This window comes from Gadus chalcogrammus, chromosome 18, assembly GCF_026213295.1.
Source record: "Gadus chalcogrammus isolate NIFS_2021 chromosome 18, NIFS_Gcha_1.0, whole genome shotgun sequence".
Taxonomy (NCBI): Eukaryota; Metazoa; Chordata; class Actinopteri; order Gadiformes; family Gadidae; genus Gadus; species Gadus chalcogrammus.
Window position 1 is genome coordinate 13,674,605 of NC_079429.1, and position 20,842 is coordinate 13,695,446.

The window sequence follows — 20,842 nt, forward strand, 5'->3', positions numbered from 1 at the left end:
TTCCATGTGCTACACACAGAGGGGTTATGGGAGAGGGGTTATGGGTGGGGGGTTATGGGCGGGGAGTTATGGGCGGTGGGGGGGGGGGTAGGGTTAGGGATACAGGGGTGTCGTGTGCAGCTGCTGGTTTGTTACACTACATATTCAAATCTAAAAATCTACTGCTGGTACGGGCGTCTAAAACCACCCAAGTCCCAGTTGTGTTTCGTTTCTATATATATATTATATATATGTATTTGTATATCAGTAGTCCTAGCTAATAATACCGGTTACAACAACCCTTGGCAACATCCATCTTGAAGAGAAAAATCACAAAAAGAACAACTTGTAATCCGTTTTCATCCGTTTCTAAGTGTGGCACAGCAGTTCAGGAGTCTGGTCCATGTTAGGAAAGTAGTAGAGCGTTTGACGACGACGAGAGTGGAAACCAGCGATTGTTTGATCGTCGAAGTACGGGAGAGTCTTTGTTACGTTAAAGAAAATGTTAAAAAAAACAGAAACCGCTTTGAAAAGTAGGCAGCAGGTGGTTTTTCTTGAAAAGAAGCGAGGAGGAAACCATTCTGAAGGAGGTCAGGGTATTGGTGTACATGTTTTGGAGTCACTCCGGGCTCCGTGCCGTTCCAGTGATGCCGATATCCCTCTCAAGTGCAATAGCCTTTCAAAACCAACACGCCTGTCTCGATCACATAAATTACACACGCTGATCCACAATCTCGTTAGTTTCTATAATGTTAAATGTTTTACACATTAATAAAAATATATACACGGCCCCCACAACTCTGTGCGATGCACCACATACAGCAGTAACGCCGTCTGTACAATTCAGAACATTTCACAAAAATGAGGCAAAGGAATAGTAGGAATGTGTTTGGCAATTAAAAGCAAAAGCAAAAAAAGAAATAAATGGGGAATGGTTAAATACTGAACTCTCAAAAAACTAAACGACACGAATACTGCGACAGAAAATGTTATCCTTTGTGAAGAGAAAACTACCTTTCCAAATGTAATCAGAAAAAGAAAAGTTAAAAAGGGTTTAAATAAACTGGGGTTAAAGCCGAAGGGTACATACACAGTACGTTTGGAGACCAAAGATACCCTGCGTTTCACTGCGAGTACAATAACGCCACCATCATCGTCGCCGACGTCTCCTTAAATCTCGCCAAGTTCAGCTTCCATTGATAAACGCCATGAGGAAGAAGGCTTCTATTTGTTCCCTATAAAGGATCTGATTTCAGCTCCTCGACCCTGGATTCCAGGTCAGCCACCTGAAGACAAGGATTGAAAGAAAAGACGGTTATAGTTTTAATAGATCAATGTCAAAGCATTCAGAGGCATTCAGTGATGGTTCTGCATGACTCGATGAGCCAAGATGTATGTTATTATTCTGAGACAAACTATGACTGTCACAGCAGAAACCAGTAATATGAATTGACTAATGGTAACCCTGCATTTGAGGAGGTGTGCAAAGGACTGTCATGACGGCTGCATGAACATGAAAGAGTCTTAATGAAGCAAGTTTCCGCCAGCATGTTTGGTGAAATGTAGATTTTGTAGTGTTCTTGAAAACGTGTTGCTGAGTTGGTGTACAGGTGGCTGGATCCAGGAGCCTGCTCAGCCTTCACTGATCACTGTGTAGCCTTCTTGAGGCGTACTGGACCAAACTCTGCCCACTTGATGAGTTCAACGACACGTCTACTCTCGGAAAAGTACGGCTGAAAGATGTGCGGTTTTCTTTGAAAATTCTGCTAATATATTTCCAAGATTGATAGAATATCCATGCTACATTTCTTATTTTGCTTGTCTTTTGAGGACCAATTTTAAAAGTATCATCCTCTTAACAACTATTCATCATGTTATTAAAAGTCTGTATTTATGAAAGACTTCTGGAAGCTTCTGTTTCAGGGCATATGTATATATTTTTTAGGGAACATTGGTTTTGCAAAAATAATAACTGTTTAGATGCTCGTCTATCGCTTTTGTTAAGGTGTTTACAAGCATTTGACAGTGCACCTCTGTAGTCGAGGTCAAATAAACTATTCATGACACAATTATAATAGTCTCATGACAGCCAATGTTGAAACCAACCACATGACAGTTTAACGTAATGTTAACACAAAGTAGTTAAAGTTTTGTAATAAGGGCCAGCTATGGCATGTTCATGTTGTTTTGGTGAATCCCAAGTTGTCATAACAAAGACATTGACAGGTTATGTTGTCTTGTTGAACGTCAAGTAGTTACAACAATGACATCTCACACATCCTTTGCGGATTGGCACCTAAATGAGTCATATAGACTTCCTGTTCAGAAAAGCTGTCAGTCAGTCCGTCTTATTCACACCCCTTCAAATAAAGTGCAACCAAAGATTCAATAACATAGGATACTGTGACTCCAGGGCTCCACTATAGTGCTGCGTCACCATCAGAGTAAAGGCTCCCCAGGCAGCCACACAAACCCTTTCTTTGTACATTAAAACAATCAAAAGAATGTAAAATAATGCCATCATCATTGTCTGAGTGAAAGTGGGGATTGGATGCTAGGTTGAGGCCACCATCCAGAATGGAAGCTTGGCATTCATTTTATTGTGGTTACGGAGTACTGTCATGGATTATCACGGCCGCCAGATTAAAATGCTTTTGGATATGAGGAGTAACAAGATCAAACCCTGCTGTTAATAAAACCCAGTGGTCCTCCTAGGTCACACCTGCATCCAACGAAAACGCACATCCACCTCATAACAATACAAGGACACAGACTTCATTGACTGCTCTTTTAGCAGCTAATGTTAATCGTAAATTAAAGCGGCAAATAAATAAATTAATTCTCACCCAAAAAATAACCCCCCCCAAAAAAAAAAGTTCGATCAGGTTCTATTAGCCGACCTTTACCAAATTATGTCTTTGTTATATCAAACAAATATATCACAACAGCTAGCTTGTAGCGTGTCCTCACAACCTAAGCTCAGACCAGGCGCCCCCTGGTAGGACTGGGTGCCATCCGGGAGCCCACAGAGCAGTCAACACGACGACGGGGGGGGGGGGGGGGGGTTCACCGTTACCTGCTCCTCAAGCTGCCCAGACTCCTCTTGGAGCTCCGAGGCCTCGGCTCCATCTTGTGCACACCGCTGGGTCTCCTTCTTCAGGTACTCTATCTCCCTGAGCACCACAACAACAACAGAGTCATCCCAAAACGTGGAGCAGGAGCTACTGGTTTTGTAACACAATGCTAACGAAGTTGTTATCGTTTTTTAATTTTAACGAAGAATTTTAGCTCAGAGGGTAGAGGGGGGTTGACTTGTAACCGGAAGGTTGCGGGTTTGATCCCCGGCTCCTAGCAGAGTGTCGAGCTTTCCCTTAGCAAGTCTAACCCCAACTGCTATTGACGAGCTGGCTGTCGCCTTGAGTGGTGGACTCCGCTGTCGGAGTGTGTATGAATGGTTGTAAGTAGCTTTGGATAAAAGCGTCCGCTAAATGTAGCCTGTTGTATAATTATATCAAGTCATAAATATATGGCCCTAGAGACTGTACCTGTGATTAGGGGCGTTACGAATAAAGGTGAATTGAATAGTAGAATCAGCCCATAGTGGCACATATTAATAACGGATAAACGTGAAGTCGGTGGATCCCTTGTACTAATCTACTCCTAAAAAGTAGCGATCTCTAAGCCCCTAACAAACAAGCAGACAGCAGCGGGCCTCACTTCTGCTGGTACTCCTTGATGAGCCGCTTGGCCTTGCTGTACTTGCGCTCCAGCGCCTGGTACTGGGCCTGCGTCTCCTTCAGGTGCTCGTCCACCGCCTGACACAGGCTCTGGGCCTCCATCCAGTAGCCCTCCAGCTTCTCCATGCGCTCCTTGTTCTCCTGCAGCGTCTGCTCCAGCTGGGCCTTGTCCATGCGCCACCGCTGCTTATCCTGCTCGGCGTGGTGCAGCTGGGGAGGGACGGCCGCGCCGCGTTCAGAACAGACCGGAGACGTCATGGAGGTGGGACAGTGAGACGGGGATTGAGCGCTTTTTGTTGCGGAAATAAGTATGCCCTTTACGTGAGGTCGCTTTGCCGCATATATTGTTTATTGATTAATTATCTAGTGGGGTAATGTAGTGCAGGACTAATGTACTTAATATTACTACATATTTAACAAGATGATAATAATATGTAGTAAATGTTCTGCAGACTAATTTACTAATATTAACTACATATTTACAGGATAACATTAATATGTACTAATGTTCAGCAGGACTAATGTACCAAATACAAATATTAAAAAGGGCCCTGTGAAATGTTATTGTTACACGACTAGAATGTGCCTGTAAAAGGGAAAATAATGAATGAACAAATTCGAACTAACTCAAGCGGTTCGTTCGCTTATGCGTGTGGGGCAAAATACAATCGACAAATGTACTATTTGTAACCTGCTCGTCTGTCGGGTACTTGAGGAGTGACATACCTTTCTTTTCAGTTGTTGGATCTCAGCCTGCGTGACGGCATGTTTTATGTGGAGCTACGGAACAAAATACATCACATATCGTCAGGCAGAGTGTCTTTGACCTGTACCAAGACAAGGGTCACACCCAAAACCCAAAAGGAGCAGAGGTAGCAAACAAATACATGGACATAGGGCGAACAAAGGGTTCGCCACTTCAATGTATGTTCACAAGAGGTCACGTACCCCACTGCGGCTGGGTTTTCAGAGTGTGCCTGTGCACGAGGTGTTATGTAACACGTAACATCGCCGCCTACGTGTGATACAAGGTGTGATCGTGAGGATCTCTTCCTCTTTTCCGTTTCACTCAGGGCTCACCTCTTTGTACTTGTGGGCGAGCTTTTCGGGATCCGTCTCCAGGGGCGACATGTCCTCGTTCTCCACCAGGTCGAACACCTCGATCGCCCCGCGGTAGGAGGGGCTCATCTCGTCCTCGTCCTCTTCCTCGTCGGTAGCGTATTCACCCCCCTGCCGCCACAACGGAGATGAATGGATGAATAAATAACAAAAAACACAAAGCCCTGACAACAATCTGTTGCTTATTATTTGGGCCCATAGCACTCTAACCTGTGGCCCCCTCAAAGCGCTTCACAATAAGTTTCTCATAATCACTCATTCTTTCACCCATTCATGTACCCATTTAAACACAGAGGGCGTTGTCAGCCATGCGAGGCGGAAAAAGGGAGCAGTTAGGGTTAGGCGTCTTGCTCAGGGACACCTCAACACCGCTGGTTCAATCACAGCTGGTGATTGAACCAGCATGCCTCCAGTTGCCAGGCAACCCTCTCTACCTCCTGAGCCAATGCTGCCCCAATTTACACAGACTATATGGATAGGGGTGCTTAAACAGAGGCAGGATAACGGTCAGGGGGTTGGACTCCCAGGGGAAGGGTTCTGGGTTTTAACCCCGATATCCAGTCTACCCGTTGCCATCCTCGAGCAAGATGCCTAACCCTAACAATCTCATTAATGACACCTCATCCTTGAACAAGAGGCCTCACCATTAATGGCCCTAACTCTCTTTGCAAGTCTACAAATGCCTCAATAGTAATAGTAAAACGGCTCAAATCAAATGTGGACAGCGTGCACGCATTCTGTTGCCACGACTTTCTAGCAGCAGCTCTCAGGCACGGCGCGCTCATTCAATGGGACATTGTTTGCATGAAGGCACGACGGACAGAGAATAACTCAGGGGGAGATTGCAATCTTCATATCTGGAGATGACTACTGCAGTGAGGGTGGCACGCCCCGGCCCCAGAATTGGATTCTTCCCATGTCTTCCTGCTCTGCCTGAACCGGCCTTTCAATCACTTTGATTGTGCTGATTATGTAGTCTGCATGAAAACACAGAGACTGCAGCGTAGAACCCCTCCCCCTTATCTCCGTCACATTCTGCATTAATGTCAATCATGGTCTATGTGCGTAGGGGATGGGGGGAGACTGTGGACAATCCGACATGGCTCTGGACTCTGGAGGGCCCTTATGTATTCTGTACAGGCAATGACACGCAATCAGCGAATGCATGGGGGGCATTGTATTTACACAGGCATCTATTATACTAGATATACTAGTATTTAAGTGACTGTGTATTTACTGTATAGTGTTACGTTTTTCGGGGTCGTTATCTTCCTGTCGGTTTTACCATTTCAATATCGTCATTATGGTTTCTTACCATTGCATACTTGAAAGTGTAGCATTGAATTTAGGTTCACATGTGCCCTATATTTGTATTGTTATCGCTATCCTTACGACCAAACCAGGCCGACTCGGAGCCTCTTAGGGCGGCGTGCGCTGACCTCCTGGTCGTCCATGTACTGGCTGTAGCGCTGCTCCATCACCTCCCTCTGCCAGCGCTCCTGCTCCAGGGTCTGCTGGATGAGCTGGGCCACCTCGCTCTGCTCCCCGGGCTTCTCCCGGCCAATCAGGAACCTGCAGCCGACGGAGAGAGCACACACCCGCACTCAGAGCGTGGAAACGGTCGAAAACAAGCTCGTGGAGGACGTCGAGTACAACGGCGAACTATACGTAGGAAGTTGTGGTTTGAAAAGGGGTGTTATTTAACCGCCAGGTGTGATGCTGGAGATCTAGCAAACTAGGAGGTCACTCCCATTTGTGATGTCACTACAATGAAGATTTTGAAATGGCTTGTAATGGCTAATCAGCATGCCACCTGGTGGTAAAATAGGAGGCGCCCTTTAAGGACGTTGTTAATAATTTACAATTACTAGTCATTGAGGAGTACTCTACTTTCAGACAGCGGTCATTACAGGGGTAGTGCAAATCATCACACACTAGGAATAGTTCATAAAGAAGGGCAATGTTTAAAATGAGTTTAGGGTTAATGTAAGCATTAACCTATATGCGCTGGCACCATGCAGCAGAAAACAAGTCTTTATATATGTATACGCAGCGTTTGAGCTGGGGTACAGTAGTGCACTGTGCGCATTATGGAATGTGCTGGGCTCTCCAGCGGCTGAAATCTGCTTCCTGCTCGGAGCTGAACAAAAGGCTCTAGTCTCTGGGGTAGAGGCTCTTCTGTGATTAAAATCAAAGCCCTTCCAAAGCCTGTCGTGGACTCTCTCTCTCTCTCTCTCGCTCTCTGTCACTCGCTTCCTCTCGCTCTCTCCCCCTCCCTCTCTCTTTTTTCACTCACGTGCCCACAACAGTGCATTGAGTAGAATTGTAAACAGTTACGTGGCCAGGGTCAGTTAAGACTACCCACAGGGACCTTTCAATTCCCCTTCCACTTGCCGACGGGTAATGAAGTGTTCATAAACACACGTCCCGATCTGTATCCATGTCTGAGTCCGATTTCTGTATACCTCTACTGAAGATCTATAATGTATGCGTTATCTCATGAAAAGAGATAACGCATGTACACGCGTCCCTTAATGCAAAATGCTCTAAATTATGCAAGAGCCTAGTGGAGCAATGAAGTGCCCTGAACGGTTAACCTCCCCTAAACAAACCACGGCGCAGCATAGCTAGCAAAGAGGCTTCTTAATAAAAGAAACACTACTTTCCAGCCAACTATGTCAACTGCCGATGTTTACTGTGGTTGAAACCGTCTGTTCTAAATCCAGCCGGGTCTCTCAAGGGGGAGGACTGCGATCATAAAAGGGTGTAATCATCATCACAGTGGTGTTTAGCGGCGTCGCGGCGCAAGGGCCTCAATCTCGGCAGCCAATCGTAATGGCCCAGGATGTGGTCGGAGAAGCCTCGCATGACCGAACTGGCTACGGGGGCAGAACAGAATATATAGGAAGCGATCTATTCCAGCGAGACTCTTGAGTGTCAGATGTCAGGAGGACGCGCTGGGTCGCAGGGACGATGACAAGGCAGTCGTTGTTGTTGCTCTCTTCTCGGCGCTTGCCGTCGCCCATGTTGTTGGGGGCAACGTTGTACGCAAGGAAGGATTGGAGTGACTACTACAAGTGTGAGGGTGGGATAATGTAGAGGATAGCGTGTCCAAAAATATCCTGGGTTCAACTCCCATGCCTCGTCTACCTTGTCGGCCGCTCACGTCTCACTTCACAATTAGCTTTTGGTACTCCATGTGCTGCACAACTGAGTCTCACCAGTTGTGCAGCACACGGCCGTCCAATGGGCCTCACTCACCCACAGCGACCGTCTTGGTTCTAAACCAAAACATTTATTCAATTCCATTTAATTTGTATAGCCCTTAATTACCGGTACAGACTCAAAGGGCCTAACATGCCATATATATCTATAAAAAAAGCTCCCTTAATTAGCAAGGAAGAAATCCAGAATCCAAGATTGCCGCCTGGTCAGTAGTGAAGGAGTCTCTTACTTGACGGTTCCTGAGGTGTTCCTTAAGACCGTGGCGGCGAAGCTCTGCGTGACGCCCACCAGGCTGGTGCCGTCCACCTCCACGATCAGGTCGTTCACCTGGATCCTGAACACAAACCAGCGGGGTCAGGCTCACCCCCCTGTGTGTGTGTGTGTCTGTGTGTGTGGGGTGTTTAATTTCCTTCAATTTACAGTTAATCGCTAAATTATTCTGATGAATTATTTATGGATCCATGGAGGGCCATTCATCAAATAACACAGGGAATCCCCAAAGCCAGTTAGGTTTCTATGATTATGAAACTATGTTTTAACTATGTTAAAAAAAAGATAGTCCGTTTTTCAAAAAAGGCTGAAACACCCTTGGCTGTACAACCAAGGTAATTGTCATAAGTTGATAAATATCATTACTTCACAGGATACAAACCAGAGTCTCCCCATATGGCTTCATTGGATCATTTCCAATTGAATGTTGGAGAACCGGAATCTAGGTTAACAGTGCATCACTACAAAATCGAAGTATTGATCGCATTTAAGCACATTAAACATCCCCCCCAAAAAAATAATCATTCGGCTCGAGTTGACCCTCCCATGCTAAACAGGTCAGGAGTGGCCCGGTGTCGGACGTTCAGGGCCCCTACCTGGTGTCTCTGTGGGCGGCCCCTGCATCAGTCACGGTCTTCACGAAGATGCCCAGTTTCTCCAGGCCCATGTCGGCCCCGGCCCCCATGCCGATGATGCTGATGCCCAGACCGTCGCCGTCTAACACAGAGAGCACAGGACACGGTTAGTGGCCGTACGCTCCATGATGTCAGCACGCCTGGTTGGGTCCATGTCCCCTTTGCTCATGGATATGTACGGGCCGAGTGATTAAGCAGAGGTGTGCAATGGGTCTGTTTTGGTATTAATGTGCAATGTTTGGTTGTGTGGCTGATAAGAGACATATTTTACTCTAGTGAGAACGTTCCAGATGTAGTGTTTTGTTTTTGTTATTTAAAGGAAAGTACATGCAAAAACGAATGAGTTTGGGTTGGTAGATGCCACAAATAATGCATTCCCTAAAATGTACATTACAAAACACGCACCGATTATACAGTCGTCCCACTATAATACCAGCCGGTATGGCTTGCTTTGCGTTCTCTCCCTCATTGATCTTTAACCATGTCCTTATACACTATGCTATATTTAGATATGTATAACTATATTAACGTGCGATATTGTTAAAGGGACGCGAGGTAGCCGAGGGAAAGGCGTCTAATGTTGCAGTACATTTGCCCTGTGGACACCATGCTTTCTGTATGATGCGGGGGCATGTAGAAATAGGAAGCAGCCTAAACCTCGTTTAACATCAGTAAATATTTGCAGGCTGCAGACCCCAAACTGGGACGTTTCTATATGCTAATTGTGTTCACAGTTGCTCCATTTCCCTTTGAAGTATGCCGTGAAAAATGTGAAATGGTGGTTTGTTGGTTAAATCTCAGAACCCGCAGTCCTACTAGGCCTGCGTCATAGCAGAGCTTCAAGGGGGGCGTCACAGAGCTTGGTCCAGAAACAAGAACTGCAACCGAAGGGGCTACGCCTCGTATCCTGTTTTATAACAGAACATACTCTATCAGAGAAAACAACTGGTGTGACTGGATGAAGCTTTCAGAAGGGGATTTTTAAACAGTGGTCACTGTCTACATGGTGGTTGGTTTAAAACCTTTAGACACTTATTTGACAGTTAACTTTTACTTCTGCGGGCCGAGTTTGTGTACGCCAATTACCTGCTTGCAGATCCCCTCCTCCAGCGACATGATTGGTCGAAAAAAAAAACATTAAGCGAGAGAAAGTGATAAGGACTGTTCACCCGGATTTGAACTGGTCTGCCATCAGGCTTCAGATATTGATCTACACCGCCAGTAGGCCTTTCACACACACACTGAAAGCCGGACAGTCGGATAATGCCCGTTGGGGCTGTGTGTGTGTGAACAAAAACGTCGGGATCCGCCCCTCTGGAGTGTAACCTACCAGGCCTCTCGTCTAAAGTCTGGATGATCAAAGTGTCGGATAATTCACAGCGAGCGAGTGGGCGTGTTGCTAACGTGAGGATGACATTTCACATCATGCGAATGACGCAAAACCAAGTGCAGCGCCTTCGCCCGTTTCTCTTGTTGCCTGCCTTTTGTGTTCCAACTTCTTTCCGCCCTCCACTCTTGTGTGGATATTACGGATACATCTAAATATATGCAGTACTGATATCACCGCAAAAAAGGGTCAACATTACGGATTTGGAAGCCTCACCCGCCATCTCCGATGTGTTGTAAACAAACCAATGTGACTTCTACTGCACACTCTTTGCGTCACGCCCTGCCTCTTAACGCCGTCTACCCAGGGGCCACACCTCGCCTGATGGATATGGCGTATCTCCAATACGTCTGAGGCAGCTTACCTCCTGTGGCGTGTGTGAGAAAGACCTGATCCATCTCCTGACCCGATTCTCCGGAGTTCACCCGGGGCGCGTGTGCGAAAGGCAAACGAGGTGGAGTTCGGAGTTAACCTGTCCTTACGCCTCAACAAACAAGACCGTTATAAGAGGCGCATACGCGGCACTTTTCCCCAGACTATCTGGTAACCCAAGGCGAATAAACGCTTCCCTTTCCCTGAACACGTCGTCATTTGAAGCCGGGTGGTTGCTATCTGGATGGGCGGGTGGGGGCGGGTGGGGGTTTAAATAGGCCGTGGGTGGGAGGTGGGCGTGTACCTTTCTCCAGCTCGACGGGGAACAGGTCCAGCCGCTCCACTCTCTTCTCCAGCTCGTACTCCGCCGAGGCCGCCATGGGGTCCACGTCCTCGTTCCGCCGGTCATAGTCCTCGTTGGGATAGGTGGCGAACACCTGGGGGAGACAAAACAGGGCTGGTTGGAAAACTCATCGCTGTGGAAACCCCCACGCGTCACAGAGACTACAATGTTTTGATCAAAACGCCTGGAGGGGACAAGCAGGCAGGCAGGTAGGAAACAGACCATTGTGGAAACCTAGCCTAGACTACGATGTGTTCCGAAATATATTTCGTTCATGTTTCATGTTTGTCTTTCCACTACAGGCTTGTTCATATTTTTTAGCACTTCTCTCCACCCGAGTCCAAAGCAGACAGCGATTGTCTGCCCTGCGAACAGCTGCTGGCTACATCAGGGTTGTTTTGCTCTGTGATGCTAGCTGTTTTGGTCAAAGATGGATCAGAGCCATGAGAGTCTACAGTAGTCTGCCGGCTGGGGTGTAATAGTAGCGTTATAGAGTCACACCACAAGTGTGTGTAATAGTGGCACACCACAAACTCAAGTCGAGGTTAACCAAGCCAGCCCGATGAGGAAAATCAGCTAAGGTAAGCCACCGAGAAGCTAGACCAAGCAGAGGCCAAGTTTCAGGACATTTTCCCATCGCACATCCACTCTTGTGGGCCTGGTTTACGTAAGCGCACCCAGCATGCTAATGGAACTCTTCTGCAGCTGCTACTTAGGAGGCCACACACACACACTCAAATGGATTCTCTTAAACACACACACACACACACACACACACACACACACACACACACACACACACACACACACACACACACACACACACACACACACACACACACACACACACACACACACACACACACACACACACACACACACACACACACACACACACACAATGTTAAAAGCATCACCCTTGGTCTTTGGAAAGTGATTATGCATGCAACACCTCATACCCCATCGGCCCGGCAACCAAGCCATCGCTGGACCTTCTTGTGTACATTCCCTTTGATTTCGTTCACATCCTTCCCCCACTCTACATAATGATTAGCTTCTTCGTATACAGCTCCAAACCTCGTACTCAATTTGATGAGATGTTTTCACTTTTTTACACAAATGTCTTCTCGCTCTCTTTCATCTGTCATTCTCTCTCTCCTTTACTCACTCTCAATGTCCCTACCTCCTTCCCTCCTTCCCTCTCTTTCCTTCCTTCCCTCTCCCTCCCTCTCTCTTAGCTTCTTTCTCTCTCCCTCTTACTCTCTTCCCCTTTCTCCCATAGCTTAGTTTCAGTCTTATTTGTGCCATCTTGTTGCTGCAGTGCTGGCTGCCATTCAGTCACATCCCCCCCCCCCCCCCCCCCCCCCAATCTCCCTGGTTACCCCAATCCGTCACCGTGGTTACCCCCACACTAAATGGCCGGTGAGTTTTGACAGATCCCGTAACATTCCAGCCCCCCCCCACACACCTCCTCTAACACATACGGTCTCCTCGTATCTCCAGCTCACCCATGATCAAACATCGTATGTACACGGACACACTTCACTGCACTGCGGATCCTGGAATTCTGAATGTAATGACCACTTTTAAGTGCACTTTGAGTCTCATATTACCCTATAACAATTTCATACATTTTGACGTGGAAGAATAAACCTGAAGTTTCAACAAGAGTTATTTTTGAAGAAGCATAAATTAATGCATATGGATATATACATTAATTATTTGCAGGAATAAAAAAAATGGCAGTTAAATGTTGAATTTTGCATTAAGTCCTTCCAGTGAACCGGCTGACCTAATGCCGTGGACGGCCAGCATGGGATAGAAGAGAGACTGGAAAGAGGCTTCCGATTTAGGTTACCTTTGTATTTAGACGGATTAACAGAATGTGGATTACAGACAGCCACACACGCATACACACACCCACGGAAAAACACTGTGTGGCCTACTGCCTCCAATGGCTTCCAAAGTGGGATGGATAAATAAACAACAGAGCAACTCATCGCAAGCTAGCTTCTCTGCGATATTTAAGTTCTCAACAGGCAACTTGTCTTGGCCTTAAAGATGGAGGCTACAGCCGTTGGCTCTTGGATATCATTGCCTTTAAAAGAATGCTTTCACTACTCCAGAAGATGCACAAAAAACAAACAATAGCAACGCAAGGTCCTTGTGTGGCTTTTGGATATTGAAAGCATTTTATTTCGAGACCACCCTCACTAAAGTTCAAACATACATAAGCCATGGGGAAGCAGAACCAGCCCAGAGTGCATTAAAGAAGGCTGCAGTCACACTGTCTTTGACATGGCATCGACTTTTATTTCTTCATCGGATGATCGCACACAAGACAACGACAACACGCATTAGGATTCCCTCAGGGCCCTGGCAGCTCGCACCCTCCCCAGCACCCCCACCGACACCTTGTCGGCCCTAGCCAAGAAGAACCAGAGCGCACTGAGCATGCTCAGAACAAGGTGGGGGGACCCTCACTGTTGAGGGGAAACACCCACACGCGTCCGTGACAGGGAGTGACAGAGTGTGCGGGTTGAGCGCCTTGAGGAGACAAACATGGGGATTAAAAGCAGGGGTGGGGCACATGGGTGGGGGGGACTGGGCAGGGTGCAGGGCTCTAGGAGGGATGGCTGCTCCAGTTGTGGCCGATAGTAGGTCACAGTGGATAACAGATGGCCAGGAAACTCCCAGCCCGCCCTCCCTCCCTGGGGTGTCCTACAAAAGGGCTCTGTGGGCACCCGGCTACCATAACCGACCCATCCCACCAGGTTGTTTTGTTTGCGTGCTCGCGTGCATTGCAGCGAGCCTCGTGTTGACAACCACCATTTTGTTTCGTGACTTGTTGGATCACGCTAAATGAGAAGGCTTCTGCCTCTCTGCGGGCCTGGGTTCTATTACCGTCTGCTTCCAGCGTGGTGGGGTTGTCTAGCTACCGTGTGGTTACGCTAACGCCAGGGGAGCACCGTTTGTTTTTTTGTAGCTTGTTGCAACGACACTCACATCTCTGGGCGGACTCCAGATGCTGCCCCTCACATGCACGGTTCCTTTGGAGCCTGACTAGGGCTAAAACAGAAAATCAAGAATCGTCTAATTTTGGATTGGGCCAAAGGATGTGTGGAGTAGGAAGCGGTTGTATTCTCTTACACCACACAGTATTTCCTGCAGAGCACCCTACAACGCAGTATGGTCATCGTTATCATCATCATCTTCATCTTCATAGTGCTCGTCACAGTGGCCTGGTTTTTCGTGTCAGGTTTTTTTTCAGGTTAAGTGGCTTGTGTTGCCAGTGAGTTTCTTATCTCACAGTCGTTTCTCATTCTCCTTGATAAGGTCTGGAGTTGGATTTAGGTCACTTCCCCTTCCTGTGTCACCAAACTCGATTCCAGCTACGAGTCAAGTTTTTGTGATTTATCGCTGGCGTGTAAAACTGGCAGGATGTTGAGGTGAGATAGAGCTTCTGTCTAGTCGAGGGAGAGCTGCGATTTGACGCCTGATAACTGGCACGCCAAACGGTTCTGTAGAACACATGCGGAACCAAAGCTCCAGCCCAGAAGGAATTAAATGGAAAACGAGGCAACCAAACAATTTCCCATGGCCGTACCAATTCAAAAGAAAAAAAAAAGAAACTTTCCTTCAGCAACCCTCGCACTCGGGCTAAACCAATCAGCGTAAGCGAAGGATTTTGAGGCTGCGGTTGTCATAATTGGTTCCAAATGGTGCTAACCCTGGTAATGAATGCTCTTGACCCCAGATGTGCCACGAAATCAACCTGGACCCCGTCGCCATGCGACTCTCTACTGGCCGTTACGGATGTGTTTCGCCATGGTTACGGTTGCATAGCACCAGAAAGTTTTTCTATTTGGCAGGCTGGCATGATTGGTCAGGAGCGAATTTAGGCTTAAGTGCTGACCCCGGGGCCGGCCACAGCAGCGCATGTTTAAAGAGGGGGCTGGGGGAAGCTTTAAAACATGTTTGTCCCTGTGCCACAGTGCTCCGTCGGGCCAGACGAGACAAGGAAAACGACCCTGGCCCGAAGGAGGACGCCAAGACCTATCAGCAGCCGCCGACTGACAATCCTCGACGGAACACCCAGAGGAGTGTTGTCTTCAATTCAGCGCTCCGAGTTGATTGGTGCGCTGGTGACAGACAGATGTTATAATCGCACTGTTGCATGCAGGACGTTACGTAACATGGTTTTGTCGCAGTAACCTGAACGCATAGGCTGACGGGGGGCTAGGGGGGGGGGGCATCACATGTACGGCTCTGCTGCTGGAGGGGCGGGGTAGGTGGGGGTGGGTTGGTAGGAGAAGCGGGACAGTGTGACCTTGCTCGATAATCTGTCTGGTATCCCGCCATATCTCACTGGATAATGAAATACAGGACGCCGGACACATGGGGGGCTGGTCGGGACTGCTGACACGCTGACTTGCGATATTGTCGAGTGTGTAAGGAAGGAGTGTCTCTCCTGTTTGCTGAGGTGTGGGCAACCTCTAGCCACAGTCCACTGGACGAGCTGCCCTGTGCTTTTTCCCCCAGATGTTGCCTAAAAGACACGCGTTTCTGCACGAGGTGTTGACTCCGTCCAATAGACTGTACATTATGACACCGGTGTGGTTGGTAAGGGAATAAACATCATAGGCTTTCTGAGGTCGCCGTTTGCGTGTGTGTATGTGTGAGACAGAGCTGTGTGGAGGCAGGAGAATACAGACAGACGTGGGAGGCGATTGAAGAGTAGCCTGCCCCATGCTTCAACCATGATTTTATGCAGGGGCAGGGAGCTGGTTTGACTGCTTGCTCGAGGATACCTACTACTGGTCTCCTGGCAGTGAGGGGATTCCAAGCCGGTACCACTCATCTGCTTGCTCAACACCCCAGCCACTACACTTTATTTGTTATATCTCTTATCCACCAAAGATATACATCAAATATTTAAATAATGGAAAGCAGTATACTGAAAAAATATCATTTACATTCTGCACAATCAAATAAGATATGATGTGTGACATGACTTCTGTCTTCCATCCGTCCAGCCGTGGAAATGCATGGGAAGGGGGCTGTCTGAAACAACCATACTGCCAGACTATTTTTACTAACAGTAGGAGAATGGTAGCAAACAAGAGGAGGGTGAGAGAGAGGACACACAGAGGGACAGAATGAGCGAACGAGGGTGTTGAACAAAGCGGCTAGTGTGAATTCTGTCTCAGCCTTGGGTTGCACTGGCTGTTTTCAGTCAGTCAGTTAAGAGAGAGAGTGTGTGTGTGTGTGTGTGTGTGTGTGTGTGTGTGTGTGTGTGTGTGTGTGTGTGTGTGTGTGTGTGTGTGTGTGTGTGTGTGTGTGTGTGTGTGTGTGTGTGTGTGTGTGTGTGTGTGTGTGTGTGTGTGTGTGTGTGTGTCAACATCAAACTACAGATTGATGTCCTCCTGAGACCATAACACAAGTAAAGATATGCACTAAAAATGGCATTTCCTGTTAGTGTGGGTGGAGAACGTCGGCTTCAGCTTGACGCAAGAGCTTTGAGCATTTCTATTTTTTGGTTTTACAGCGGCCTGATATTTAACCTCAATGACGACGGGTCAGCTCTGGTTGACATCACGCCCCCCGCCTTGCATGATCACATCATCCCCCCGGAACAAAAGACTCCCTGATGTGCCGCTGCAAAGCACTGCGTGCGATGACATTCTCTGATTTTTAATAACCAAAACAACACCAACTCCATTCACACACAGCCTACGCGGTTTGTGTTTGTACTACCCAAACATGGCTGCTCTTCAGGCGCCTTGATGAGGGGGCCACCACCACTTCCTCGCGATCCACCTGACAGCCACAAGCACTGCAGTCTGATACATAAAGCATTCAGTAGGGGGTCACTGTCACATATTGTCCAACGACACACAAGCTTCAACTTTACATACAACTTTACACAACAGGGGTGCTGTACAGTGATGCGGCATTACGGCTCCTCAGCCGGCGTCTCTGTAGCGGGTTGAGACCCGCCTCTGACCCTGCCCTTCAGCAACTTGCAACAGCAAGGAGGCAGCTTGAGCCCCCACCACTGATGCAAGCCATGGAGCCTCCGTCTGGGCTTTGAGCGCGAGGAAGGGGAAGTGTGCGAGCACGTGTGATGCAGAGAGCCGGGGCACCACTGGAGAGAGTCCCCGTCGGTCTCTGTGGACCGGAGCCCGAGGCACAGTCGGATTAACACAAGGCCGAGCCTTGGGAGTCTGACGCTCGTCCCTGGATCATTACCGCCGGGCCCCGGCTCGGAGAAGAGGCTTCCTGCATCCGCTCTAACCATTACTGTCTCTTTCGTTTCAGTCCATAAAGGCATAACAACACATGGGCCCCCCTCGGCATAGCTTGACCTTTTGGCTTTCTCACACTGTGTGTCCGTGTCTGCTACTAAAAAAATAAAGCATTCTCACTTCTCTATCACTCATGTGTCTCTTTCTCCCAGTAGCCGTCTAAATGTTATCCAAAGCTATGCATCAATTGGCTGACTGCAGGCCGGTTGCATTTCTCACAAAACGGAATGAACGCCTTTTCTTGTTTCTCTCTTCGCAATTATCTACGGACAGAGCAGCTCCCACTGCATTTTTGGATAAGTATCGGAGGAGACACAGAAACGTTTTCAGGGCCCCAGTGATAGGCACGGGGGGAATGCAGGCTGTTAGCAGCTAGCTAGCTAGGATCACACCGACTGTGGATGGGGGAGCCTGCGCCATTATGATGTAGTGTAGACACTCTCACAACTGTGACGGCGTCAGAGTGCAGCCGTGGAAAGAAGCGTGGAGGGTGCTAATTAATGAACAAAAGTGTGTTAAAATAGCCTATAGTGCACACCTCCAAGTGTCTCCAGCTCTTATGGTTGCTCGTATGAGAAGAGTCAACACTGCATACAAATGATGTGTGACACATTATATACAATACAAAGAACACAGAGGCCTTTCTCTGCAAGAGGAATAAAGTGGGCTATATCCAACTTCTGGTGGCCCTGTGGAAGTATGTCTGCACATTGAGAATAAATTAAAACAACTGTTTCGTAACATTGCTATAATTCCTCTGTGGGTTTTAATTTTCATGAACCACAGGGAATCCCCAAGTCTAACTTTAGATGGACATGGAATTAGCATTCAGAGTGAGTGAGTGAGTGAGTGAGTGAGTGAGTGAGTGAGTGAGTGAGTGAGTGAGTGAGTGAGTGAGTGAGTGAGTGAGTGAGTGAGTGAGTGAGTGAGTGAGTGAATGATCACCTTAATCGGGTCGACACTGAAGCGGATCTTCCGAGAGGCCGGCGGGTCCTCCTCCTCAGGCAGCCCAGTGACCTCCACGCAGCTGGACTCGGGTTCGTAGCTGTCATCCTCCTCTTCTTCCTCCTCTTCTTCCTCCTCGTCTTCCTCCTCGTCCCTCTCCCCTTCCTCCTCGTCCACCTGGCTATCGTACTCCTCCCCACAGAGCTGTAGGTGCCGACGTCCCCCGACCGGCGGCCCGACTGCGGCTCCTCATCCCCGGTTCTCCCTTCACCCTCTGCCCCCTCGCCGTCCACCTGTGGCCCTCCATCCTGGCCCGTGCCCCCCTTCGGAGAGCTTTGACGCGGCTGCCGGCCGGTGGCGTCCCCGTTCCCCACGGAGGCGTGGGTGTCCCCGCTGGAGAGGGTGCTGCCGGGGTCCTGACCCTGGTTAAACTTGCTGGGCTTCACGTCCCCACTCTTCGCCTCGACCCCCGCATCCGAGACCGACTTTTGGTTCTTCTGGTCGTTTGGTTCCGCTGCATGGTGGTGGTGATGGTGGCGGCCGGAGGAGAGTTCAGCACCGTTTTGGCCCCCGTTGAGGCTGTCAGATGTGGGGGGCGACCGTGTGCTGGTGGTGGTCCTTCCCCTGGGGCTCCTGGGCGGGCCCCCTTCCTGGTCCTTCTGACCGCGGGCCCCCCTCATCCTCGTGGTTGCTGACCGGCAGCGCCCTGGCCCTCTTGGGGATGAGTTTTGAGTGCAGCACACCCACTTTGGTGCACACCCCGCGGGAGGGTAGGGGCGGCGTGGAGGACAGGCGATGCAGGTTGCTCCGGAGCTCGGCGGCGCGCTCGAACACCGCGCTCAGCTGGCTGACCGTGGGGGACACGGCCTCGCTGGTGTCTAGGCTGTCCAGGGACTCTGTGCTGCCGTTGAAGCGGCCGACGTCTAGCCGGCATCCTGGAAGCTCGAGGCCTTGTCTGTCTTCAGCAACACCCGCGTGGTCGCCAGCTTCTCCTGCTGCCGCTCCTGCTGCTGCTCAAATATCCGCCGCGTCTCCTGCAGCTTGGAGTAGCTGGGCGACGACGCTCTCTGCGGCTGCTGCCCGTTCTCCGCCTTGGGGTCTAGTTTACCAACGCGGTCGGAGACCGTAGATCCAGTTTCAAAAGCGCACTATGGTCCACGTTCTCGTTCAAGCTCCCTGCTCGGGGTAGGGACAGACGGACCGATGTGTCGGCGTTGTCTGTGTCCTCCATCTCGCCGCCCTCGCCATCGCCCTCTTCGGCGCCGTCGGCGCAGGGCGATGTGGTGGTCATCTGCTGGAACATGTTCTTAATACGGTGGACGTTGGAGCCGTACCTGCGTCCCCGCGGGCCTTCCTGCAGGTCTCCGTTCGCGGCATTGTTCTCCTTCACGGGCTTGAGGGCCTGCATCCCGGCTTCGTACGCGTTACGGTGCGGGGATGGGCTCCTCAGCGAGGATCCAGAGCCAGTGCTCTTGGATGTGGGCTCCGTCTTCATCATGGTCGGTCAGGCGTCGCAACGGATGCTCGCCAGCAGCATGTCTCTCCCTTCTCCTCCCCACCAGGGCAAACACAAATTTTGCTGATCTCGAAATCCGCCGATCAATCCTGGAGAGGTTGGTTAGCGGCAGATGGGGGAGAGAGAGAAATACAAAACAAGAGATGGTTTAAAGGCCAAGCTAGCATCCAACGCGACTGTATTTCAGTGTAATTGAGAATGGGAGCACGATGCATCTGTCATTAGCCCCGCTTGCAATTATAATGCAAAAAAATCCCTATCCCTTTAAACAAAGCTTGACATATCAGCACCACGCATAAACACACTGCTGCAGAAACTAGAACAGTAAGTCATAAGCTTCGGACTTAACACTGACGACAGATTGCTTACGTTTAATCCCTTTTTAAAGGAAGCATCATTTTGATCTCTTCATTCTGTGAACTGCAGATTTCTGGTCCTCGTAGAGACAGAGAGACTGCTGCATGGACCAGGATCCCACTGGGTCCTAAAGCCAGTCTCGTTACCTGGTATTTCCCATCTGGAGGCACATTTGATATATTTCCCTTTACTTATATAAACACATTGGACATTACAATTTACTGCACTGAGATAAAAAACGTAATAACCTAACCATTAACTAAATAGGTTGGCAATATGTTTGCTTCATCATAGACACATATAAACGGTGTCAGTAACCGAGGTAGTATTCCTAAATAATTTAGTTGGACAGTAGCCTGCTTGAGCATACGTGTTTTACCAAAGTTTAAATATGTTTAACTACTGCGTCGTAATAATGAAATATAAATGAATAAAGTGTAAAGAAACCGGTTAGCTAACAGCGTTAGGACCCAGAGGATAAAAGCGAGGACACGTCAAATCTCTCTGTCACTTCCGCTATTGTGTGTCCGTGGTTTCCGGCAGGCTCTGGTTGCTGTTTGGCAGGCAATAATATTTCCCAATTAAATCACAATTCTTGATATTTGGCCCCGTTTGTTCTATGCTTAATTTACCTCTGTTACCCGCATAA

The 20,842-nt window shown here is 48.7% G+C and overlaps 1 protein-coding gene across 1 annotated transcript; it reads right to left on the minus strand.

Annotated features, from left to right (window-relative positions):
- Nucleotides 1–53: 53 nt before the first annotated feature.
- LOC130371938 (neurabin-2-like) lies at nucleotides 54–20,581 on the minus strand. The gene is given in 15 exon segments (XM_056577819.1): nucleotides 54–1,265; nucleotides 3,056–3,152; nucleotides 3,697–3,926; nucleotides 4,443–4,496; nucleotides 4,797–4,946; nucleotides 6,275–6,407; nucleotides 8,290–8,394; nucleotides 8,927–9,047; nucleotides 11,029–11,161; nucleotides 18,321–18,494; nucleotides 18,497–18,989; nucleotides 18,991–19,252; nucleotides 19,255–19,455; nucleotides 19,458–19,925; nucleotides 20,206–20,581. Coding segments are annotated over 14 exon segments (2,565 nt in total). The 5' UTR covers nucleotides 19,819–19,925; nucleotides 20,206–20,581; the 3' UTR covers nucleotides 54–1,214.
- Between the last annotated feature and the right edge of the window lie 261 nt (nucleotides 20,582–20,842).